This window comes from Corvus kubaryi, unplaced genomic scaffold (genome assembly GCF_017639235.1).
Source record: "Corvus kubaryi isolate FWS band 111438036 unplaced genomic scaffold, C.kubaryi_AGA036_p1.0 37284, whole genome shotgun sequence".
NCBI lineage: Eukaryota > Metazoa > Chordata > Aves > Passeriformes > Corvidae > Corvus > Corvus kubaryi.
This window is the reverse complement of record NW_024581088.1, coordinates 1,113,758-1,139,489: the sequence shown is the minus strand read 5'-3', so window position 1 is coordinate 1,139,489 and position 25,732 is coordinate 1,113,758. Positions and strand designations below refer to the sequence as shown.

At 54.1% G+C, this 25,732-nt stretch overlaps 1 protein-coding gene across 1 annotated transcript in view; it reads left to right on the top strand.

Moving 5' to 3' along the window:
• Positions 1 to 25,463, top strand: part of LOC121663526 (polypeptide N-acetylgalactosaminyltransferase 17) — a 31,005-nt gene extending 5,542 nt beyond the window's left edge. The window contains exons 2-7 of the mRNA XM_042025869.1: positions 468 to 484; positions 10,029 to 10,214; positions 13,264 to 13,401; positions 15,017 to 15,112; positions 21,866 to 22,033; positions 22,797 to 25,463. Coding sequence (XP_041881803.1) covers positions 473 to 484; positions 10,029 to 10,214; positions 13,264 to 13,401; positions 15,017 to 15,112; positions 21,866 to 22,033; positions 22,797 to 22,925 — 729 coding nt within the window. The 5' untranslated portion in view covers positions 468 to 472 and the 3' untranslated portion in view covers positions 22,926 to 25,463. The remainder of the gene's footprint in view (positions 1 to 467; positions 485 to 10,028; positions 10,215 to 13,263; positions 13,402 to 15,016; positions 15,113 to 21,865; positions 22,034 to 22,796) is intronic.
• The last annotated feature ends 269 nt before the right edge of the window (positions 25,464 to 25,732 follow it).

The following is a 25,732-nucleotide window of genomic DNA, read 5'->3' as shown; positions in this document are numbered from 1 at the left end:
ACTGGGAGCTGTGCTGGCTCTGGGAGGGCACTGGGAGCTGTGCTGGCCCTGGCGAGGGCACTGGGAGCTGTGCTGCTGGCCCAGGGAGGGCAGGAATCGACATCCAAACTAGGCTTAGATCCAGCTTAGATGGAGAGTTAGTACCAGTAATAATAAATTAGGACTCAGCTCTGGTTTTAATCAGTTCTGTGCAGAACAGGAGATAAAAAAGTCATTTTGCATCAGATGCATTTCTGCTTCCAGCCCTTCCAAATCTGTCTCGGTGCTCTGGGCTGTTCCCTGGCTGTGCTGGTGGAAAGGGTGCATTTCTGGCTGCTGGGAGATATTGGGGGCTCAGGAATCAGTGGCCACTCAGCCAAAGTTTGCCTGCATCAAGGAAATGCCATGGGCTTTGTTAAACCAACATCTCACAGTGGGCACAAGCCCTGGCCACTGGCTCTGGGAACATCTGGAGATGAAAGGGAGAGTCCAGATGGCCACCAAGGTCTTGGAGTGTCCCATGGACAGATTGGCTGTCGTCACCCTGAGCACTGCCCCCAAACACAGGGCTTCCAAATTTCCCAGCAGAACTCCAGCTCAGAGGCTGCTCTGTCCTGATGGGGGATGTTTCAGGGGTTGGCCACACTTGAAGGAGCTGCTGGTGCCACCAGGATGGGAGGAGCAGCAGTTGGGAGGTCATTAACCTGAGGAAGCCTCTGCACAGGGCTTTTCCTGGGATTGACGGGAATTTTACATCCTCTGTCGGAGCTCTGTGACAGTCACTTATCAGGGAGTTCGCTGATGGGACTTTCAGAGCCACAGAGATTGCTCAGGTTTTCACCTCCATACTCTAAACTTTGCTGCTTGCAGTTGCACAGTGTTCATTATTTCCAAGGACATGATGGCTCTGCTGGAGAGGGGATTTTAACTCTGCCAGGGAACGCAAGCAGATGGTGCAGAGAGTGGCAAAACTGTGGCAGAGCTCCTGGTCCCCAACCATCTGGTCTGGAGCTTGGCTGGACGTTTCCAGCCCGCAGCTGGGCAGTGGCAGGAACAGCCCCCAGATACGGATCTGTCCTGGGCAATGGGCACATCCTGGTGCCCCTCTCTACTGAGGGGTCCCAGATCCCCCTGGCCCTGCCTGGGCATCACTGCAGGGACAGCTGGTGGCAGTGCAGTGTCCCTGGGGCCTGGCAGGACACCAGAGCAGCTTTGGTGCTGGCTCCCTCTGACTCTCCTGGGCATCAGCACTGGGCATTCCCTCCTGTCTGACCCACGCTCAGCTGGAATGCAGCAATGGGATTCACAATGTCCAGCTCCAGAGGCCCCGTCACAGCAAGGACCTGGAGCTGCTGGAGGAGCCCAGAGGAGGCTCCAGGGTGATCCGAGGGATGGAGCAGCTCTGCTGGGAGGAAAGGCTGGGAGAGCTGGGGGTGTTCAGTCTGGAGAGGAGAAGCTTTGGGGTGACCTCACTGTGGCCTTGCAGGGCCTAAAGGGGCTCCAGGAGAGCTGGAGACGGACCGGGGACAAGGGCTGGAGGGACAGGACACAGGGAATGGCTTCCACTGCCAGAGGGAAAGAATTGGGATCTTGGGAAGGAATTGTTCCCTGGGAGGGTGGGCAGGCCCTGGCACAGGGTGCCCAGAGCAGCTGGGGCTGCCCCTGGATCCCTGGCAGTGCCCAAGGCCAGGCTGGACATTGGGGCTTGGAGCAGCCTGGGACAGTGGGAGGTGTCCCTGCCCATGGCAGGGGTGGGATGAGCTTAGGAAGCGCCATCAGTGTGGCTTTGAGCACTGACAAGGAGTAAAATACCTTGGGTGTGTCCCTGGGTGTCCCTGGGTGTCCATGTGTGTCCCTGGGTGTGTCCCTGGGTGTTCCTGGGTGTCTCTGGGTGTGTCCCTGGGTGTGTCCCTGGGTGTCCCTGCTCACAGTCCCATCACCCAATCCCCACACTCAGACCCTGCCTCTGTCCCTCCCTCTGCATTTTCCTGCTCTAAACTCTGGAGCTGCTCTTTTGACAAGTTCCTTGAGCAGTGTTCCAGCGGGATGGGCAGAGTCACAGCCAATGTGATCCATGCAGGAACATCCATGGAGGAGCCTGGCTCCCTCAGCAGCTTCCCCATGGGGAGTGGTGGGAATATCTGCAGTTACAGATCACAGAGCAGTGGGCATGGAGCTCCAAGGGCTGGCAGCAGCTCCGTGGAGCCGGGCACTGTCAGCTCAGGAGCTGCTCCATCACTCAGCTGCCTCTCTGTGCATCAATAATTCTGTTTCAGAGCCACCTCCCATGGTTCCAACACTCCCTGGCACCTTCCCCGTCCTCCTGCCACTCCCCACATGGAATCCTGTTAGGCTGAAGAACCGGCTGTGGATCATTTCCTCCAAAGGCTTTTTGTGCATGAAAAATAGATCAAAATCCTGGGGAGCTATTTATGCTGGTTTATTTTTACAGCTCTGACAGAAATGGTAATAGGAAAATGAGCTCAAGATGCTTTTGCTACATTACTGGCAATAAAATAATAAAAAAAGAGCAACCTCCAAGCAGATCAGGGTCAGATCCTGCAGGTAATTTCTGTGCTGGAAGTGCACAGAGCCCAGCGTGTTCGGCTCCTTCTGCAGGGCCTCCAGGTATTGTTGATGCTGGTTTTGAGGCACTTGTCTTTTATGAGTCTGTAATAATCTTTGCATTATGCTATTACAACATAATCAGGTCCTTGTCACGCTGCCAAGCTGAGCAGATAACATCAGAGCACTGAGGAGTTTCAGCTCTAAACTCATTAGGAGAGACCCAGATTTGATCCGCGATCGTTCCAAAGCTCTCCGGAGCTCCATGCTCTGCAGGGATGTGCTCTCAGCCAGCTGGGGGCTCAGGAGGCAGATCTGGGCTCCAGCTCCAGCAAAGCCTGCGAGTTCAGCTGGGAGAGCATCTCTCCAAGATGGGATTTAGAAATACTCTGCTCCTCTTTTTTAAAAAATTAACTGCTGGGAGCACGGAAATGACAAAGCTGCAGCAGCTGTGGGTGCTATGCTTTCATGTTGCAGAAATTCAGGTATCGCTCCTGGTGCACTGGGAGGTGGAATGCTGCTTCCCAGCAGTTTTCCCAAGCCAAGGGGATGCGGACATTCATCATTGCAGAGGATCCTCCCCGTGCTGTACTTTGGGATCGGAGTCTCTGAAATGTAGCTTCCCACCGAGCCCCTTCTTACGGCTCTTTGCAGGTGCTAAGGTCAGATCAGTCCCTTCTGCAGCCAGGAGCGAGGCGCTGTTCAAAGCAGGCTGGGTTGCATTTGTCAGAGTATCACAGCGGAAATTTGCCATTGGAAAAGCCTCCAGTCGGGGCAACCTCCATGGCAGTGTGCGGGAATGTTCTCCTGGAGAATCCCTGCTCTGCACACGTGTCTTGGTTTGAAAGACAGGTGTCTGTTAAGGAAGGCAGGAGCCTCCCTTGGAATGGCAGATGAAACCACTTTCCCTCTGAGTTATTATAATTTTGAAATCAAGGTGCTTTTAGGCAAAGATGTGGGAAATAGGAATAACAGTTCTTTACTATTATATATCTGTATGTGTCTAACCAGTCGAACAAACAGCAATAACTCTGGCAGTAACAGCGAACAATCCCAAACCCAGTCCCAGCCTTCTCGGCTGTCGGGCCCTTTCCCCTCGGGTGCAGTTCCGCTCGCAGCCGGCAGGGGCGCTGGTGGCTCCCGGTGAGCAGGGCAGGTGCGATGGTTCCCCCGCGGCTGCAGGGGGCGCTCCGGAGCGAGCTCGGGAAACACGCGGCACTGGGGGCCTGGGATCCCGGGAAGGGATGGGACAAAGGCTTCACGAACCCTGGACAGCCGAGCCCGGTGTCCGGCTGGACCTTTGGGAACAGCAGGCTGGAATGGCAGGGATGAGCACAAATCCCGGGTGGCAGACGAGATGTATCCAAGCGGGGAACCCCCCGGAGGTCGGGCAGGCAGGGCGAGCACGGCCACAATGCAGCGAAGGCTCGAAGCAGTGGCGGGGCAGGGCGGCCACAGCCTGGCCTCCAGCGGGGCAGGGAAGATGGGCCGGGGGTCCTGGGATCTTTCTCCGCAGAAAGAAAAACAGCCAAAAAGAACCAGCAACTCCTTTCTCTGCAGCTTCTCTCTCCAAATACCGAGAGCGAACTGACCTCACACCCAGGTGAAACAAAAGAGTAGCCAGGTCTTTTGTTTTCTCTTAAGAACCCTGAGATTTGTATCTTAGTAACAGAATGGGGGAAAATTCCTTTAACAGAAAAAAAAAACTAGACCTCTTAAAACCCCAACAACACAGGGAGATCTGGCTGTATTCTGCCCTCTCAATGTGTCAAATTTAAAGTCTTTATGTTGCTTGAGGATGAAAAGTGGTTATTACCCATTTTTGCTGCAGGCTAGGGGCAGTGGAGTACATCTGATTCCACTCTCCTTTGGCATTTTTAGATGCCATTACAAAAGGAATTAATTTAGGAAAGATTGGACATTTGGACACTGGACAATTGGGACATTTCTGTTATTGGTCTGGCACAAAACAGATGGGAACCTGTCCAAAGTGGTATCATCCATGACGATAAAACAGGAGAAAAGGAGAGCCAAAGAAGAGAAGAATTAAGTTTTTAAAACGTGTTCTAACCCTCTCCTCCCAGTTCCATTCTCTGCTGGAATGGATGTGGGCTGGGATGGGCAGGTCCATTCAGAAATCCCACTTTAGGGAGATGGCACATCTGGATGGATCCTGGGCCTGATCTGGCTGCTTCTGAGCCTCCCTAAAGGTTTTCTGTGGCCTCAGGAAAGAGGAAAGAAATCTACAGGTACAGCAGTGAAATTCCTTTTCCTGTTCCAGCTGCAGGACGTGGAGTCTCCTTCACTTCTCCCTGCAGCTCTCCAGGACAATTCCTCAGCTGTTCAGGATGGAGCTGTGCAGGGATTTGCAGCAGGATGTTCTGGTGGGCCCACCCAGGGCTGCTGCCTCTGCCAGGGATGTGCCAGAGGGTTTTTGTTCCTTCTCCATCCCCCGGCTCTGGATGTGGGGCTGGATGTGACCTTTGCTGAGCCTGGAGGAGCACCCAGTGATGACTCAGGGTCCAGCTCCCATCTCTATGGAAATGCACCCATGAGAAATACCAAATACCAGCCAGCCTGCAGGCTGAGGGCTGTGGGATGGGATTGGCACCCGTAAAGGGCCACCAGCTGCTGATGGGGACGTGTTTATCTCCCCAAACTGGGATTGAGCTGGCTGGGATGGGGGTGTCCCACTGCTCCATTCCACAAGCCTCGTGCCAGGGAAACCATGGAAATAAAGGTTCTGCAGGGAGCACAGAGGTCTGGGGAGCAACTTCTTCATCCCATTGCTGACAGCATGAGCCTGGCCCTGGGGATCTCCTGCCCTGGTGTGCTGTGGGGACGTGGGATGGGGCACAGCCGGGGGGAGCAGGAAGGATGGGAGTGCTGGGAATGTGGCTGTGCGTGTTGTTTGTTCCCACAAAAGCAGTAACTTGGAGAGGTAAAGTTGCTCAGAACTTGACAGGAGAAATGATTCTTTCCTTGCCTTCTCTGCTGTTTCTCAGTTGGATTATTTAGCCCTTTGTCCTGGCACATTGGGAATTATTTCAGCTGCCCCAGTAATTGTGTTTCCCCCTCAGCTTTGGAAGGCACTTGTCAAAGGAGGAAGGGGAGCAAAGATAAGGCAAAGCTGGTAAATGGGAAATCTATGTCTAATTAAGGCAGGGGCTTGCTAATCACCTGAGAAATGAAGTTATCGGCCGAAAAGCCAGGAGTGGGTGGAATCAAAGTTAGGGAAGGCTTTCCCCCATTTCCTTCTGTCACAATGCATTGGGAGATGCAAAGTTTCCCTTGCTTTGCATCAACTGCAGAGCTCCAGCTGGTCCACGATAGATTTCAGTCTGAATAGTTAAAATTCGGCCAAGCCACGGGCGAGTAAAGGCAGGGTTTCATTGTGGGTGCTCATCGTGGGTGTCACACCACGGCCAGCACCCAGGGTGGTCACTGTCCACTCTTCTCTGGGCACCCTGTGCCAGGGCCTGCCCACCCTCCCAGGGAACAATTCCTTCCCAATATCCCATCCAGCCCTGCCCTCTGGCACTGGGAAGCCATTCCCTGGGTCCTGTCCCTCCATGCCTTGTCCCCAGTCCCTCTCCAGCTCTCCTGGAGCCCCTTTAGGCCCTGCAAGGGGCTCGGAGCTCTCTCTGGAGCCTTTTCCTCTCCAGGTGAGCACCCCCAGCTCTCTCAGAGCACTGGGAAAGCAGCTTTCCCTTTGCAGCTGAGGCCTGCAGTGTGCTGGCAGAGGAGATGCTGGTGCTGGTGGGAGCTCCCCGTGCCCAGGGAGGTACCTGGGCTTCCCCTGGGGCTCTGCTGCCCCTCGGCATCACCGCTGAGCCCTGTCCCAGCCCGGGCTGGCCCTGGGCAGGCCCTGAGGTTCCTCCCATTGCACAAACGCTCTCACACACCCACAGCAGCTCTGTGCTTCCAAAGGGTGGTTGGGAAGCAAAGCTGGCTCGCGCCATCCCTGGAGCACATCCTGTCACAAGGAGAGCTTGTCATAACCAAAGTGTGCCTCCCACAGGGAATCAGGATGTTGGAGAAGGCCTCTGAGTCCAACCATTCCCCAGCACTGCCAAGGCCACCGCTAAGCCTGTCCCCAAGTGCCACATGCACATGGTTCTTGAACACTTCCAAGGACACTGACTTCAGGGCACTGCCCTGGGCAGCCTCTTTCAACGACTGACAACCCTCTCAGGGAAGAAATTTTCCCAATATCCACCCGAAGCCTCCCCTGGCACAAGCTGAAGCCCTTCCTTCTCCTGTCCTTTGTCACCTGGGAGAAGAGACCAACCCCCACCTGTCTTGAGACTCCTTTCAGGTAGAAACCAAGAAGGTCCCCCTGAGCCTCCTTCCCTCACGTGCCAAAGCTCCTGGAAAGCAGATTTAGCAGTGCAGTGTCAGCTGTGCTGGGGCATCTCACTCCTCGAGACAAGGCACTGCTTTTCCATGCTGAGGACAGTCACATTTTCCTTGGAAAAGAGTTACAAGTTATCCCCCAGCAGCTTTCTGCAAAACACATCAAAGGTCTCTGGGTGATGGCTTTGGTTTCTGTTTGTTCCTCTGGGGTTCCTTCACTAGAGTTTGCCATTATCTGGTTGTTTATAAATCCCAGCGTTTTCCACGGCTTTGATTCCTCCTGTGTGTGGATCGATGGAGATGTTATTGAGTCACCCTCCTTTTCTGAGGGCAATGGGTCTGGTTTTAGTTCTGTATCACTTCACGGGTGAAGGAGTGGCAATTTAATCATTGTGTGGGAATGGGAATGTCAGAAAACAGGGAAACCTGGAGACTTGCTCATCAAATGTAACCTGCTGAGCTACTGTACCCCGAGCCTCCGAACATGGCTATGTGTGAGAGGGACTGGGGACAAGGGCTGGAGGCACAGGACACAGGGAATGGCTTCCCAGTGCCAGAGGGCAGGGCTGGATGGGATATTGGGAAGGAATTGTTCCCTGCGAGGGTGGGCAGGGCCTGGCACAGGGTGCCCAGAGCAGCTGGGGCTGCCCCTGGATCCCTGGCAGTGTCCAAGGCCAGGCTGGACATTGGGGCTGGGAGCAGCCTGGGACAGTGGGAGGTGTCCCTGCCCATGGCAGGGGTGGCACTGGGTGGGCTTTGAGGTCCTTCCACCCCAACCCATCCTGGCATTCTGGATTCCATGAACAATGTAATAGGATTCTTCAGTAGGAAGGTACTCCATGTGTCAAAGGGCTTTCCTGGGATCAATGGCTGCTCCAAGGTTCCCAAAGAGCCTCCTGCCCTCAGGGCTGGGTGCCACAGGGGTGAAGTCAGGGCTGGGACATTGGGGCAGGTGCTTCCCCTCCTGCTGGGAGGATTGGTATCCACTGGGCTCTTCTGGCTGGGGAATTCTGCAGGAATTCTGTGCCCTTGAGCCGTGGTCAGTGCAGGCCTGGGGCCTCACACTGAGCTTGTGGGGCAGGCACAGCTCCAGAGCCTTGGGGGGTTCACTTGGGTTGCAGCTCCCTGTGCACCTCTTCACCTGCAGTTTGGGTGCAGGAGGGGCAGAAATTCCTTGTGGGGCCACGTGGGAAGAAGCAACTCCTTCCTGGGACAGTGATCCTGTGGGACTTGTGCGGCCATCCCTGGGCCATGGCTCTCTCTGCTCTGTTGTTCCCAGCAGAAATATTTCTAAATATCTTCTCAAAACAGGGATTTTTTAGTTCCTAATGCCAGCTCAGGCTCCGTTTAGGAGGTGATGTGTGCTCTTCCATTGGATAATTCCTGAGTTAAGTTTGTATGGCTCCCTCTGGGCCAGGCTGTGGATGTGTACCCAGGCAATGCCCTTTGCTCAGTGCCCAGCTCTCTGCCCCCACAGGTTATTTCAGTGTGCGAATTTCCAGGTGGTTTGTACAGATATTCCTGAAATTTAAGGAAGCTGCCATGAATTGTTTAACTGAAGCACAGCAGGACAATGGGGTGACTTGGGGCAGGCTGCTAGAAAAGCATGTTAATTATGGTTTTAATAGTTTTAAAGTAATTATTCTAATTTTAAATCAAGACAAAGCCTAACAAATCCCCAAAAGTACAAAACTGTGAGATGCTGGGGGTCACTCTGGAGTGGAGGGTTTATTCAGTGTAGTGTTTGAACCCAGTAGCTCTGGGAGCACCCAAGGGCAGAGCTCATTCCCCTCTTTCACCAAGGTGTTGAGAAATTAAAGAACTGAGCAGAAATTAAAGAACCACGGGAAGTTTCTGCCTACGGAATGTTCCTTTAAAAATATTTTTTTTGTCCTTTGGGGTTGCCTAGTTCAGCTCTGGTTCACTTTGCCTGTTGCAAAACTTGAGTGGCCCTTGTTGACTCGGGGCGGGAGGAGGGAGGGGAGGGACAGGGAGGGGCAGGCAGGTCCCTCTCCCAGAGACCAGCTCTGAATCCCCGCTGGGGCATGAAATTGTCTTTAACGTGTCCTGAAAGGTCAAACCACAGAGCAGGAGCAAAATGGGATTTTTTTCTGCATGTTTATGCACCAGCTGACACAACAGACTCAGGTTTTGGGGGGGGCTCCTCTTCTGCAGCAATCCAGGTGGGAACAGCAGGAGGAGCAGGGGAAGGTGTCCCCTCGCTGTCCTGTCTCTGCGGTCGCCTGGGCACGTGTGGCTAAAGCCACCCCCGGGAGGTGACGCCGGGCGCTGCTCCAGGCAGGAGGCTCCTGGTGCTGCTGGAAGAGGGAACTGAGCAGGGTCCATGAAGATCAGGGACTGCAGATGGGAAGAAAGGTGGTGAGCCTGGAAGGGATCCCAGTCACGCTGCGCGTTACAATAACTGTGCCAAATGATAATGCAGAGCAGCCTGCAAAATAGGCAAAACTGGGATTATTAGGCCTGCTTGGAGTCGGGGTTTGGAATGATTGCCCGGGGGCTGCAGTCCTGGCTGGAAGGTAAATAACTTCTTGCTGCTGACAAACAGGTGGGGAAGAATCCAGGTATGGCAAGTGTTCCTGCAAATCCCCTGGGTGTGAGATGAAAAGAGCATCTTACAAGATTGTATTAACTTGTAAACCAGGATTTAAGGGAGTTTGAAGCAGCACGTGAAAGAACAATAGTGAACAAATGGTTTCAAGTGGGAGAAATCTGTCCCTGCCATATGTTTCACTGGCTCATCCCTTCTGCAGGAGGGGATCTTGGAACTGTTTGAACTATTCCAGTCACTAGTGCTTTGTATTTGAGAGGAAACGCAGGTCCTACACCAGCTGAGGGATAGACCTGATCCCTCTAAAGCTTTGAGCACAGGTTTTGCTCTGGGCACAGGTTAATTCAAGAGTTGCTTGAAAGCGGCACAGAGATCATCTCAAACTTCCCCAGACTCTCTCGGTGCTGGGCAGAGGCCCCACGTGGCCGTGGGGTCGCGCTGGAGTTTGAGATGTGACACTGTGCTCGCCGGGATGGTGTGGAATCCTCCGAACTCCCCTCTTTCCCTTGCTGCCCACGGGGGTCGTGCCCGTGCTGAGGGAGCTGTGGCTGTGTTGCAGGTGTGGCTGTGTGGGGGCAGCATGGAGGTGCTGCCCTGCTCCAGGGTGGCCCACATCGAGCGCAAGAAGAAGCCCTACAACAACAACATCGGCTTCTACACCAAGCGCAACGCGCTGCGCGTGGCCGAGGTCTGGATGGACGACTACAAGTGGCACGTCTACATCGCCTGGAACCTGCCCCTGGAGGTACAGCCCGGCCTCGTGGTCACTGTGTGCTTAAACCCTGAATTATGGAGCGTTTAGTGTCCCTAAGCACAGCTTGAAGCCCCCGGGGCTCAGCCCCAGCAGAGCTCCCTCGGCTCTGGGGGAGAGGCTCCAAACCCTGCAGGCTTTGGGGGGATTCCTGCTGTTCCCCCAGCCTTTTTTGTGTGGTTCTAGGAATTAAACCTGCCTTGTGGTGTTTGTCTCCCCACTGAGTGTTTGCCCAGTGTGAGGGGATGTCCTGACACTGCTCTGCAGATGGAGTCTGCCTGGGAGATTATTGCTGTCAGCAGCGTTAGAGCCTCAGGTTTATTCCGTGTCACATCCAGCCCAGCTCGGGTTCCCAGCCCACGGACACCGATCCTGCCCAGAGCTCCCCACGGATGTGTGGCCCAGGGCTGGGGCTGTTTGTTTTCCCAGTGCTGGGAAGTTGAAAGGTAAAGGATTGGACGTTGGTGGCTCACAGAAGGGGATCCCCTTCCTTTTAAATCTTCTCCTTAAAGAGCTTTGCTGGATCCTTTTGTTTCTGCCCAGAAATGGTCAGGTTTTCTTGGATCTGACACAATAATTTTGGTGTAAATCCTGCCACGTCACAGCTTGGTGAGTCTGGAAACCCATGAGGTGCCACCAGCAGCTCCAGGTGAGCATGTCCAGGGACAGGGATCCCTCCCTACACTTCTGGGAAAGCTCCACAGGCTCCAGGAGGAATTTCTGCAGGTCCAAAGCTGCTCCTTGGACTCTGCCCTCCCTGGGTCTCTAATCCTGGAAGCCAAGAGCATCTGCTGGCTCCAAACGCTGCCTGGAGCAGTCCTGGCAGGATCAATGCCCCATTCCTGCCCCCGGCACTGCCGGGGAGGAGCAGGGAGCTGGGGATGGGGAGGCAGCGACGCTCCGGGGTTACATGTGGGATGAGCAGGTGAACGAGCACTGGGGGCTGCCCAGTTTCACTGAGAGGTCAAACTGGTGCCACAAGTGTCCAGCCCCACTGTGAGCTGAATTATTTCCAGCCACCCCTTGGTGCTAAAAATGAACACAAAATCTTCCTGCTTGGCAAAGGCCCAACGAGCTGCTGAGTCCTGGTGCAGCTGCGGGAGCATTCCCGGCTGGTGTCTGCTCCAGGCCTCTGGAAAACCAGGGAAACACAAAAACCTGAGCTGCTGCTGCAGCTTTCTGAGCGAAGGCTCCGTCTGGGGACAGCTGCTGGCGTTTGGAGCCGTGGAGTCACAGCTTTGTACTGCACTGGGAGCAGCCTGGGAAGGGCCAGGAGCTGCAGGTTCGTGGTCCTGGGGTGGGGGGATCCAGGGCCAGGAGGTACGAAAATGCCAGGAAAGAGAGGAAGAGGGATGGAAGGAAAAGCTGTTCTCCCAGGGAGCTGCAGGAGGGCTCTGCCTGGGACAGGCACCGCTCCAGGGGCCGGGAGAGGAGGAGCTGCCTCCAGGACTGAGGGAGTTTGGGTGTCTCTTAAAAAGAGGCTTCAAGATCCAAATGCTCATGGGCAGGCATCAGAAATCCTGATCCTTGGGCTGGTTCCTTTTCAGAGGTGAGGCACCATGCTCCTGCTCAGGAACAGCTTTGGAGCCTTGCAGAAAGGATTAAAATCCATCCTGTACAGCTGGGGAAAGGCAGGGCCACATGGATCAGCTCTGGGGCTGGGAACAGGCCTGGGTGACCCAAAATTAACTCGGGATTTTATGCAGATCTTCCCAATAGGTCTGGGTTCCCCAAAACCCATTTGAGATTTTTATACAGGTCCTTTCCCCATCAAATCAAGATTTAATTTGAGGGAAGCCTGGTTGGATGGGGGGTATTTTATGGATGTGCACTGGATTATTTTGGGATGGCAAGGCAAAGCCCTGCCCTGACTGTTCCAGGTGCTGCCTGCCTGGGCTGGGCCCCACCTCGCCCACTCCATCCCAGCCTGTCTCCACCGAATCATCTTTATTTTTACCTCCCAGCGACCAGTGGCACATTGAAACGGCGCCTCTCCTAAAGCAGAGTGAATAATTCATTAGGAGATCATTACAAGCGTTGTAATGGAAAATTGCTTCCCCAGCTGTGTTTAATGATCACTGGGAAAGACAAGAGCAGGAGCCACAGCAGAGTGCAAGAGGAGAAGGGGCTGCTGGGGCTGTTGTGGCTGCCCCGCTGCCTCAGCTCCGCAGGCTCCACGCTGGGATAAAGGGGGGCAGCTCTCCAGCCCTGCCCGCAGCTCCCGCAGGGTTATTCCCCAGGACAGCTTTGGCTGCTTCACCTCTGCAGGAGCAGAGGGGCTCTGCCGTGTCTCCAGGGAGACCATTCCTCCCTGGAACTGCCCAAATTGCCAAGAGTTTTCTCGGAGGTTCAGCCTCAACTTCTCTTCTCATGCAATTTTTATCCTTTCTTCTCAGCCGTCTGCCTCTGCTGTATTTGAATATTAAACCTTTCTCTCTTTTCTTCATTCTTTTCCCATTTATTTTACACCTTTTACCCCTCCCTTCCTCTGGGTTGTGTCTCAGTGGGGTCACGGTGGGCTCAGGGAAGGGTTTTGGTGCTCAGTGCCCAGCCAGGGTTTGCATTTCCATCTTTGAAATCCTGATCTCCATTTGCTGCTAAGCTCTCCTGGAAGTCCTGTGCCTCAGAACCCAAACAGGAGGAGAAAGCTTTTAAAAACACCTTATTTAAACATCTCAGATGGATCCAAACCCAGGGGAATCAGGGAGAAGACTCCCGAGAGTTTCACTGCGCTTCCCACATTTCTTCCAAACCTTTTCTTCTCCGTTTGGCTCCTCTTTTGTAAATCATCCCCCAGGACTGAAGCCTGTCCAGCACCAGCCTGTGGCCATTGCAGAGAAGTTGGTGTCCCCTTCTTGCCGTGGCTCTGGAACCCACAGCTTCCTCCTGATGATTTCAGGCCTGGACACTCATCCCAGAGTCCCTGGAATTACTCAGCCACTGGCTGAGTTTGGAAAGCATCTCAAAGCTCAGGGAAATACTCTCATTTTTACCTTTTTTTGGAAGTGTGACCGTTCAGTGACATCCTGTTGCTGTTTTCCAGAACCCAGGCATTGACATTGGGGATGTTTCCGAGAGAAAAGCCTTGAGGAAGAGCCTGAAGTGTAAAAACTTCCAGTGGTACCTGGACCATGTTTATCCAGAAATGAGGAGATACAACAACACCATTGCTTATGGAGAGGTAATTCAGTCCCTGAGCTCAGCCTGGCAATGTTTGCAGTCCCTGGAGAGAAACAGCCCCAAAGGAGAGGAGTGTGAATCAAAACCGACTTTCTGTGTGTAATTATCCCAATTTGTAATTATCCCATCTGCTCCCAGTTTCTTCTACAAACCAGTTTGGGGATTTATTGTTGATCCTGGAGACTGTATAAAGTAAAATATTTTAATCCATCATTTAGTAAAATGACAGAAATTATCCCCATTTCCCGTTGACTCCGTGGATTAAGGAGCTGTATTTGTATTTTTAATACTCAGGCATCTTCTAAAACCTTCTGACTTCAACTCAGCCTAATGCCTGACAAGGTCTCTGGAGGATTCATTGCCTTGTCACAACAGCTTAAGGACAAGATAAAATAAGGGGACTCAATTCAATCTCTGCTGGCTTTGAAACCATTCTGGGAATATAGAAAGAGTCATTTATGGGAGCTAATAACAAATACTCTGCTGCAATGGAATTGATGGAGGAGTGGCACCAGGAGGAGGCTTCTTGAAGCCTGGGCACCCCAGATGGGTTATTCATATTAGGAAAGATTTGTTATCAAAGTTACTGAATGTCTTCAAGCTAAAACCTCCCCAAAAATTCTATTTTCATCGAAAAAAGAAATTTCAGAAAGGTTTGGGTTGGATAAAAGCCCAGCTGGAACAAGGATGTGATGATTCCAAGGGGATCCTTGTTCCAGCTGGGCTTTTTTCCCTTCCTCGTTGAGCACTTTGAGATTTCACTGAGATCTGAGGGGTTCTGCATCGATTTCAGGCTCCTTGCAGCCCAAACCTGGGTTTGTCACCACCACCCGTGACCAAACACAAAGCCAGCTGTGTGCAGGGGCACTGCCCCTCGGAATGGGGGCTATTATCCAAAACCAGTCATCATTAACCTGGATTTAAAGAAAACTGACAGAGCTCTAAACCTTTCTCTGCCTGGTTATTCCTGGTGATACAGCAGTGAGGGGTGGAGAGGATAGAGAGGGCTGTGCAGCATTTTCCTGCGTATCTCTGATAAGAGAGGGCCATAACTCTGCCCTTTGTGTGCCATAACTCTGCCCCTTTTTGGGCCATAACTCTGCCCCTTTTTGGGCCATAACTCTGCCCCTTTTGTGCCATAACTCTGCCCTTTTTGGGCCATAACTCTGCTCCTTTTGGGCCAAAACTCTGCCCTTTTTGGGCCATAACTCTGCCCTTCTTGTGCCATAACTCTGCCCTTCTTGTGCCATAACTCTGCCCATTTTTGTGCCTTAATTCTGCCCCTTTTTGGGCCATAACTCTGCCCCTTCTTGTGCCATAACTCTGCCCCTTCTTGTGCCATAACTCTGCCCTTTTTTTGTGCCATAACTCTGCCCCTTTTTGGGCCATAACTCTGCCCCTTTGTGTGCCATAACTCTGCCCTTTTTCGGCCATAACTCTGCCCTTTTTTGTGCCATAACTCTGCCCCTTTTGGTACCATAACTCTACCCCTTTTGGGCCATAACTCTACCCCTTTTTGGGCCATAACTCTGCCCCTCTTATGCCATAACTCTGCCCCTTTTTGGGCCATAACTCTGCTCCTTTTGGGCCATAACTCTGCCCTTTTTCCCTCCCAGCTCCGGAACAACAAGGCCAAGGACGTGTGCCTGGACCAGGGCCCGCAGGAGAACCACACAGCAATACTGTACCCCTGCCATGGCTGGGGCCCACAGGTGAGGGTGGCACTGCCACAGCCACGTGGCACCACAGGGGACAGGGTGGGGCCCTGCAGCTTGGCTGTGCCCTTCACTCTCCGGCGTTAAACACACCTCGGATATCACAGGGAGTTCTCCCAGCAGCTCCTTCAGTGTTTTCTGGATTGCCACAATCCTGCCAGAGCTGCAAGGAAAAGCCTTGGGGAAAAAAAAAAAAACTGGAAATCTTTGTAATTTGGAAGTGTTGAAAAGTTGAAATTTTTGCAATTTGAAACAAACAAAAAAAAAATTGAAATTTGTCATTTAAAATAAAACCTTCCAGACAAAGGCAGATAACAATAATCATGGACATGATCTGAGCATTTCTTTCCCAAGGCCAGCTTGGATGGGGCTCTGAGCACCTGGGACAGTGGAAGGTTGCAATAAGATGATCTTCAAGGTCCCTTCCAACCCAACCCATTGTGGGATTCTTTCTCTTCCATCCAGAAGAATAAACCCAGACCAATGGGGTAAAGAAAACAATTAGTGCTGAGGTAATGAGCCATTTCGCTTGGCTGGGAATTGTTTTCCGGCACTCCTTTTGCCTCTCCAAATGTTTTGGAGCATCTGGGGCCCAGCAGGCTCAAGGAGGTTCATTTTCAGCTGAAAAAAAATGTACAGTTCAAGGGATGGAAAAGCATAAAAATCCTGTTCTCACTGCACAGTCACCCTGGACTAAGTGATCCCAGGGTTCATCTGAGCCTGGACTGGGAACTCACGGAGCTGGGAACCAGCTGTGGGGTGGAGAAAATCCCACTTTGGGTTATCCTTGCCTTAAGCAAAGCTCAGCCCCTGGGGCTGATGGAGTCCCTGCTAAACAGAACCCGCTCTTGCTCAAACAACCCCATTTTTCTCTTAAATGGCACAACCTGCCTTTTGCACTCTGTGGCTGGGAACTCGAACCTCTGAGTGCGTTATTGTGGGAGAAACTGGGCTGGGCTGACATTGGTGCTGACCCTGGGCTTTGGGATGAATGGCTGAGAATGGGTTATTTATTTTTCCCTCTGTGTTATTGGGATTAAACTTAATGATGTTTTCTTTCCCTGCCTGAAGTTCTGAAGTCAACTTTTGCTGGCTGCCTGGAGCTTGCCCATTTCATCCTTCCTAGGCTTCCCTCTGCACATTGTCCCTTCCCTCTTTAGCTGAGAGCCAGTTCTTGGCAGTTCCTTGGTTCCATGATACATCCAATTAGTGAAACTCCTGGAAAATGCTGGTTTTAAGCTGCTATCAGCGAGTGCAGAAGCTTGGAAATGGCCTTTGTGACACCATGAAGGAAATTGGACTTTCCCTACAACTGTTTAATTAATGGGCTGCAGGTTGTAATTGATGGCTGGGAATGGAATTAGAAGTAATGCAAGCTCTGGTTTGTATATATATATTTAGTTTTTATTTATTTGTGTGTATATGAAACCCCACAAGGAGTTGTTGGGCTCCTGGGGAGTTACATCCCGAAGCACACCCGTGTGCTCAACGTGTCCCCCCTTCCCTCCTTGATCCTGGGGCCCATCCCAGACATTTTGGCATCCCAGACATTCCTTATTTCACACTGAAGAGATGGTTTCCCTGCCAGCCTTGGCAGGAAGGAGGGAGGGGCAGGCATGGGCTCCCTGCTGCCACTGTCACATCACGAGGACAGCGGGATCGTGGCTCCCGTTTCCTGCCATGCCAGGGCTGGTGGGATTTCCCTGGAAGCCCTCCCTGTTCCTAAATGCAATCCCACACCATCCCTCAGCCTGTGGAGGAGCAGCCCAGCTGGGAGAGGGGGGAATGTTGTATCTGCAGGGGGGTGATTTGTGCCCTTCAGGGCAGGCCAGTTTGTGTCCCATCCCCAATTCCTGCTCTCTCCTGTGGCTGCCTGTGGGTTTAAGCTCAGCCTGGATGCAGCTCAGGGTGGTGCCTCTGAATGCAGATGAGATCTTGGCTTTACTCACTCATCCCTCAGTGAGGAAAAATTTGGGGGGGGTTTTCTCTCATTTTCCCTTCAGCTTTCCATTCTCTTTCTTTCATTCACTTCCAGGTCAAATCATGATGACATTCCATCATCATCCCTTTATCCTGTAATTATATTGAGGGTGCTGATGGATTTTTTTCCTGCTTGATGGCTTCATCGTGGAGGCAATCCCTCCTGGAAGCACCTTGCTGTAATGATGTATGGCACTAATAACGCAGCAATAGCTCACTGCAGTGACACAGCCATGCTGATATATTAAGGTGATAGAAGGCACTATAATACTATAAAACTTAAGATAATGTTCACCCAGCAGAGCATTTCATTTAATTATAGGATAAAATATGTTTTGCCCATTTAAGCAGCAGAAGTTGAGGACAAAGCCATCAATACTGAGCTCATGGGGGACACGGCAGGAGCAGGGGTGACCAAACAGCACCCTTTAATCAGATTAAATTGTGGTAAAAGGCAAATCCTGAACGTTTTACTGATGGCTGCTAATTGATGGTCTGCTTGGAGCAGAAGGGAAGCTAAACAACCCTAAATTATTTTCCAATCGAGTCAATGAAGGTCATCAAGGCTTTTATTTCCCAGGTGCTAAGATGTCTAATTAACTTTCTCCCATCCCTGAGATGCAGCCAGGCAGAAATTGCAATCACAGGAGATGGATTGGAGGTGCTGCTTTGCCGGGGGGATGAGCCCCAGCCCCGGGAAAGGGGCTCAGGCTGGAGCAAAGGAGGCTCAGGGGGGACCTTGTGGCTCTGCACAAGTCCCTGACAGGAGGGGGCAGCCGGGGGGGTCGGGCTCTGCTGCCAGGGAACAGGGCCAGGAGGAGAGGGAACGGCCTCAGGCTGGGCCAGGGCAGGCTCAGGGTGGGCAGCAGCAGGAATTTCCCCATGGAAAGGGTGCTCAGGCCTTGGCAGGGGCTGCCCAGGGAGGTTTGGAGTGCCCATCCCTGGAGGTGGCACTGAGTACCCTGGGCTGGGGACAAGGTGGGCATCGGGCACAGCTTGGACTCCCGTGGCCTTGGAGGGATTTTCCAACCCCAGTGATGCTGGGATTCCCCCCAGGGACACCTGAAGGTGGGAATGTGGCCAGGTGCAGTTTCCTGGAGGGGATTTACTGGAAGGATGTTCCCAGGGGCTGAGGGTGTGAGTCAGTGCCTCTGCCTGGGGATGTGGCTTTAACCCCATGGAGGGGTTAAAGACCTCATCAGTTTTAGCCACTTTGAAATGCTTGGCTTGGGAATAGTTTTAAACTGTTTCATCTGGTCCTTCCTACTTGGTCTTTCCCTTGTTTCTTGTCCTGTCCCAGGCTGGGCTGGGACCCCTGGCTCGCTCTGGAGAGGAGCAAAACAACAAAAGAGGAATTAAGGCTTGGAGCACCTCTCCTATGGGGAGAGGCTGGGAGAGCTGGGGGTGTTCAGGATGGAGATGAGAAGGTTTTGGAGAGAGCTCCGAGCCCCTTGCAGGGCCTAAAGGGGCTCCAGGAGAGCTGGAGAGGGACTGGGGACAAGGCATGGAGGGACAGGACACAGGGAATGGCTTCCCACTGCCAGAGGGCAGGGCTGGATGGGATATTGGGAAGGAATTGTTCCCTGGGAGGGTGGGCAGGCCCTGGCACAGGGTGCCCAGAGCAGCTGTGGCTGCCCCTGGATCCCTGGCAGTGTCCAAGGCCAGGCTGGACAGGGCTTGGAGCACCCTGGGATAGGGGAAGAGGGTGGGAAGAGATGATCCTTAAAGCCCCTTTTCCTCCCAAAGCACTCAGTGATTCTGTGATTCTCTGAAGACATCCCAAAAGCAGAAACTTGGGTGGGACTTGCACTCACAGGTCAGATGGGAATTTTGGGAATAACCCCGCTCAGGGCTGGCTTGGAGGCTGCAGTGGGGGTTGCTGAGGCCCTGCTGTGTTTGGGGGGTGGCTCAGGCCCTGTGCTGGCCCAGCCCGTGCTGGGGCTCCCTTTCCCTGCTGTTCCCAGAGCAGATATCCCACCTGCCAGCTGCACTCCCTGCCTCGTGCATCCCATCCCTGTTTGTTCCCCAGCTCATCCCCGGCCCGCTCCCTTCCCGGGCAAGGATTGGATTCGTGCTCGACTTATTTTCCCCAGCACGTTGGGCAACAACGTGTCAGAGCAGAGATGTCAGTGCCCTGTGGGCATGGGGCCAGCTGGCTGGGGACAGGCTGCCAAAAGCCATCCAGAAGGGAAGAGCCTGGCACGTTCCTTCCCAACAGGCCGGGAACATCTCGGAGACAGGATATGGCAGGGGACTGGCACTGCCCACTGGGGACATCTGGGTCACTTCTGCCTCTGTCCTGGACAGGGTTTGTCTTTGTTTTGTCTGGGCCTTTTTGCACCTTTTCCTTCCTGCAAGGCTGGAAGCATCATCAGAGAATCCTGGAATGGTCTGGATTGGAGGGACCTTAAAGCCCATCCAGTGCCACCCCTGCCATGGGCAGGGACACCTCCCACTGTCCCAGGCTGCTCCCAGCCCCAATGTCCAGCCTGGCCTTGGGCACTGCCAGGGATCCAGGGGCAGCCACAGCTGCTCTGGGCACCCTGTGCCAGGGCCTGCCCACCCTCCCAGGGAACAATTCCTTCCCAATATCCCATCTAAACCCACTTTCCATCAGTTTGACCCCATTCCCCTTGTCCTGTCCCTCCAGTTCCTGATGCAGGGTCCCTCTCTGCCTTCCCTGGAGCCCCTCCAGACCCTGGGAGGGGCTGTGAGGTCTCCACACAACCTCCTCTTTCCCAGGCTGAGCAATCCCAGCTTTCCCAGCCCATCTCCATAGGGGAGGTGCTCCAGTCCCTGAGCTTCAAGGGCTCCTCTGGCCTTGCTCCAACACTTCCATGTCCTTCCTGTGCTGGGGGCACCAGAATGCTCTGAATTCGGTGCTCAGATGCCAGTTCAGATGAGCTGCATGGTTCAAATCCCTCTGCCAGGCTGAGAGCACCGTGTGGCTCCAGGCTTGGCTTATTGAAGCATCCAGAGGAGGCCACAAGGATGAGGAAGGACCTTGAAGAGAAGCCACGTGAGGAGTGGCTGAGGGCAGTTGGAATGTTCAGCTGGAGCAGAGGAGACTGAAGGGAGACTCATCCCAGTTCCAACTTCCTGGTGAGGGGAACAGAAAGGACCAGAGACAGGGAGCGACTGGAGCTGGGTCAGGGAGGCTCAGGCTGGAGATCAGGGAAAGGTTCTTCCCCCAGAGGGTGCTGGGCACTGCCCAGGCTCCCCAGGGAATGGGCACGGCCCCGAGGCTGCCAGAGCTCCAGGAGCGTTGGGACAGCGCTGCCAGGGATGCCCAGGGTGGGGTTGTTGGGGTGTCTGTGCAGGGCCAGGGGCTGCGCTGGGTGATCCCTGGGGGTCCCTTCCAGCTCAGGATATTCCAGGATTCTGTGATTGTCTTGCAAAGGGCTCTGGGGACAGAAGGGCACATCCTGCCCAGGGGGATGAGATGGGGCAGCTTTGCCCCCAGAGCAGCTGGGGCTGCCCCTGGATCCCTGGCAGTGGCCAAGGCCAGGCTGGACATTGGGGCTGGGAGCAGCCTGGGACAGTGGGAGGTGTCCCTGCCCATGGCTGGGGTGGCACTGGGTGGGCTTTGAGGTCCTTTCCAATCCAACCCATCCCAGGATTCTGTGGTCAAGGTCTGGGCTGCTCCTGACCCCTGCTGTGGTGAACACCTGGCAAATGAGGATCAGGGAGATGCGAGGAGCTCCGGGCCTGCTCTGATCCACAACATTTTCACTCCGAGTGTAACTCCAGCAGCACCTGGGAGCAAAGCCAGGCCCAGCCCAAGGGAGCCGGGCACCGTGGCTGGATCTGGGGTTGTGAGCTGGAGTCTGACCCTGCTACATTGTTTTAACTTGCTTTCCAGTGTTTAATTATTCCAGCCCAGATAACCCAAACTCCCAGTGGGATTTACAGCCTCTTCCCTGGCATCTGGGTCACAGATATGCTCAGTTAATTAACGTGCTGAATCCTCCTTACTTGTCTGCTGGATAATGGCCTGATTCATAATTTAAATAAGCAGCTGTGGAGATCTTTGCCTTGAACTATAAAAGGCAGGACACTGGCATCCCTTCCTCCTCACTCCAGAATCTAAATGTGTTTAGGGAAATATTGTGGTGGCATTCCTTGAAATGGAGGAGTCCTTTGTGTGCCCGGTGTCCCCAAAACCATCATCCCTGCCCAGTGCTCCCATCCTGCACCCCTGGGCAGCCCAGGCAGCCCCTGGGAGCTCTGGGCACTTGGATCTGGTGGGAATGGCCAGGGGTAGCTGCAATCCTGAGCCGTGGGACAGATCCAGGCTCCCATCCTGGTTCTGGTCCCTCTGGCCAGTGCTGGTGCCCCATTGGAGCCCTGGGGGCTGTGCCAGGCACCCAGAGGCACCGGCCCAGCCAAGGCTGGCTCACCCAACACACCAGGAGCCGGGCCAGCAGCACCAGCCAGGCCAGCTGGCTCCCGCTGGAATCCAGGGAAAACCATCCACTGCCCCATCCCGCAGCGTTCCAGGAGGCTGGAGGAGTCTGCTCCGGGAGGGTTTAAGGCTTGGAATTATTCCTACCCCTTCCTGCGTCTCAGTTCCTCACCTGCATCTGAAGAAAACCACCCCAAACAGGGAGAAGAGGCTGGGGAAAGCTGGGATTTATTCCCTCCAGCTCTGCTTTCCCCGTGCATCCCCACGGAATTTTCCAGGGGCTCTGCTCCACCGCCCTGTCCTCTGTCCCTCTGTACCGGTGCTGTGAGGGTGCTGACGGTGTCCCTGCTGTCCCCTGTCCCCAGCTGGCTCGATACACCAGGGAGGGGTTCCTGCACCTGGGGGCCCTGGGCACCACCACGCTGCTGCCCGACACGCGCTGCCTGGTGGACAACGGCAAGAGCCGCTTCCCGCAGCTGCTGGACTGTGACAAGGTCAAGAGCAGCCTCCACAAGCGCTGGAATTTCATCCAGGTGGGTCCTGGGGCTGCTGCTCTGCTTCCCAAACCTGGCTGGGACACAGCCAGTGGGACAGGATGGGATGGGATGGGGTGGGATGGGATGGGACACAGCCAGTGGGACAGGATGGGATGGGATGGGGTGGGATGGGATGGGACACAGCCAGTGGGACAGGATGGGATGGGATGGGATGGGATGGGGTGGGATGGGGTGGGATGGGATGGGACGGGATGGGATAGGATGGGATGTGATGGGATAGGATGGGACACAGCCAGCAGGATGGGGTGGGACAAAAGGGAAATGGTGCCATGGAACAGCAAGTTCCAGCTCCTGGGGCAGAGGGAAAAGGTTAAGAGGGATCAGGGCAGCATTTCAGGACAATTTCTAGTCTCAGTTTTCCTGTCTGGTAGCAGCAAGGTGGATCTGGTTGTGTCTGGTCTGCCAATGACTTCCAGGTTCCTTCGTTGTGGATAAAGAGTGAAATTCATGAGAACACTTCTGCCCCAAAGCAGAGTGTAAATAATGCAGCTTTCACAGAAGTGCCCCACCCTCCCACCAGCTGTGGGCTTTAAAGGTTACAGGTGTCCCTTGGGTGCTGCCAGGGCCAACGGATGCTCACTCCATTTATTTGGGGAATTATTTTATTGTTTGAATTGCGTTCCCACCCAGCTGAGTGCCCCTTCCACCAGTGCCCAGGGCTGCCCTCCTGCCCCTGGTTTGCTTCACAGGCCAATCTTGTCTTCATTTTTCCATCTTTTCCTCTTCCCTTTCCCTGCAGAACGGGGCCATCCTGAACAAGGGCACGGGCCGCTGCCTGGAGGTGGAGAACAGGGGCATGGCTGGCATTGACCTGATCCTTCGCAGCTGCACGGGGCAGAGGTGGACAATTAAAAACTTCATCAAGTAGAGGCTGAAAGAGTCAGGGGAGTCTGACCTGAGTCACGGCTGCCTGGGACTGATGCGACTGCATTCCTTTGGAAAGGATGGAATATCAACCAGAGCTTTACTCGTGTTCCTGGGAGAGGACCTGGGGGAGATGGGCGTTCGTGGCTTTATTTTTATCGTATCTGAGTCTCCCCCAGCTGCTCCCAGCTGTGTGGAGTGGCTTGGAACTGCTGTTGCCTCTGGCCAGCACTCCCAGAGGTGCCACGTTCCCTGCTGGAACGGCTCTAAAGCTGTGAGCGTTTACTGACAGGGAATTCCTGCTTTCCCACCCAACTCGCAGCTCTCCCAAAGGGCTGGGGAGGTTTGCACCACGACCTTGGACAGACCTGCCTGGCAAGTGTGGAAACTGAGGAGCTTGGGAGAGGAAAAGGTTCCCAAGCCCCAAAGGAGCCGAGTTTGGAAGATTTGGTGTTTTGCTGGGTCCTCGCTCTCTTTTCCCTTCCCTGCCCCTGCATCCAGCAGCCCTTTCCCTGAGTTTTGGAGCAGCAAAACGCACCTCAGTAGCTCCCAGGGATCTTTCCAACCCTTGATCACAGCAGTTATCCAACAAAACGCAGTGGAATAAACCCCTGATCTCCCCTTGCCCCCCTCCCCATCCCCCAGACGCTGCTGTTGGCCAGGCCAGCACCGCCCTCCATGGAGACCCCGAAGGGCTTCCCCGGGAATGGCCTGGGATGTCTGCCTGCCCTGCTGGTGACAGCAGCAATGTTCTCCTGAGCCCTGAGCACCCCTGGCCTGCCTGCTCAGTCCTGGCCAAGTCCCCCCAAAGCTCATCACCCTTCCTGAGCCGTGGGAGGGGCAGGGAGGGAGGCCAAGGCACCAATAAATGGCAGCTTGGCCAAAACTCTGTGCCCTGAAGTCCCTTCAGGCTTGTTACTCTGGTGGAGGGATCTCTCCTGATCTTTTTTTGGCTCTCAGTAATCCTGGCTACCAAATCTTGGCTACCAAATCCACCTGGGAGACCTCTGCTCGGGGTCCTGAGGTGTGGCTGCCTGGAGAGGGGAAACACGGCCCTGCAAAGTTGCTGTACATGGATGGACGCAGGCTCTGCTCAGCAGGGAGGAGAAACCAGCCCATCTCCTGTCCTTCTCCCAGAATAATCCTCTTCGTGGCTGCCCTCTGGCTAGGGTGCACTAAAATAGATTAATATATGAGATGTATGTGTAAATATGTTTCCCAAGCTGGGATGTGCACAGAGTCCTTTGCTGCAGAGCACTCATGCCTGTCTTCCATTTGCATTCCTAAACATCCCTGGATGTTTAACGAGCTGAATTTCCAATGCCATGCAGCAGGTTTATAAATGATGTTTTAGTAATTTATTGAACAGAAGCAGATCTCTCTCATTGTTCTTTCTACAGCAATGAGCATCACCTAGGACTGATTGTTCATTTAGGCTTTACAAGACTCCCTCAACCACTGGGGCCGTCTCTGATTTTTCCCTGCCTTCCTTAATGAAGTAAAACCTCTTAGTTGTCCTGACTTGCAGAGTAGAGAGTCAATGTAGAATTTTGCTCTCTTTTTTGCTGTTGCATCATCTCTTGTGTAATAAATTTGAGCACTTCCAAACCCAAAACGACCACAAGTCTGTGGGTGCATGAGCCAGCTCCCCCTGCCTTTGTTGCTGCCTTCCAAGAGAAGCAATTTCCTGGCGGATCCTGAGGGATCTGAGACCCCCCAGCTCTGGCCCAACTGCTCAAACGCCCTTAAACTGAGCAGATATCGGAGGGGAGAGCCTGAGTGGGTCAGGATAAGCAACCCACCAGCCCTGGGATGCCGGCTGTGCTGTGACTGAGCACAGCTCGAGCCCTGCCAGCGCCCAGGGTGGCAGCGGATGGCCTTGGCCACACGGCACGGTGCAGGGCCGAGGTGCCCCAGCCCCAGCTCCCGCAGCGGGGCTGGACAGGACCTGTGGCCACTGCCTGGCTCCGGCCCTGGCCGTGCGGAGCTCTGTGCCAGTGCCTGCCTGTCCCTCTGGGATGGCCGCGTGTCCTGGCACAGGCGCTGGGCCGGCGATGTCCCCGTGCCAGGTGACACAGGACAGGCGGGGGTGAGGATCCTGCTGCTGCTGAGCTCTGGCATCCTTTGGAGTGTTCAGGGTCAGAGCTGCCTTTCCTTCGTGCTCCAGAAGGAAAAGCAACCTCTGGCTCGGCACAAGGAAGGGGCGGTGGAGATGAACGCCGGGCTCGAGGAGCCTCGGGTGGGGCAGAGCCCCCGGGGAGGTGTTGGCCCCTTCTCCCTGCTCCACCTGCAGCTTCCAAGCCGCTGGAAAGAGCAAAAAGGAGCAGAGTCAGGAGCAAAATCAGGCTGAAAAGTGGGAATTTCCTCTGCTGTTCTGTCCTGACGCCGTTTGTGACTGCAAGGTGACGCCGGGCTGCACCCCGGCCCCGGAGAAACCTGTCTGAGATCTGGGCCTCATTGTTGCATCTCGCTTATCTCTGATCATCTGTTAATTGCTTTAAGAAGTGATCTCCAAGTGGTTCTTATTAAATATCTGATTTGAGCCGTGCCTCTTGAGTGATTTTCAAAAGATTCTCGCCGCTGAGATGCGGAGGCAGTCACTCCCGTCCCTTACTCATTTAATAGGAGAGCGCTGCGGTTTTAATGAAACTTCCGTCTTTGAAAGAAATGGAAATTAAGGAGAGATCAAGAGAGATGGTGGGCACAGATTAACTCGCGTTCCATCCATCCCTGCTGCTGCCAGGATAACAGTCACACCCCACGGGCTGGGAAGAGATGGAATGTGGGCAGTAAAGCATCATTTGCATCCCT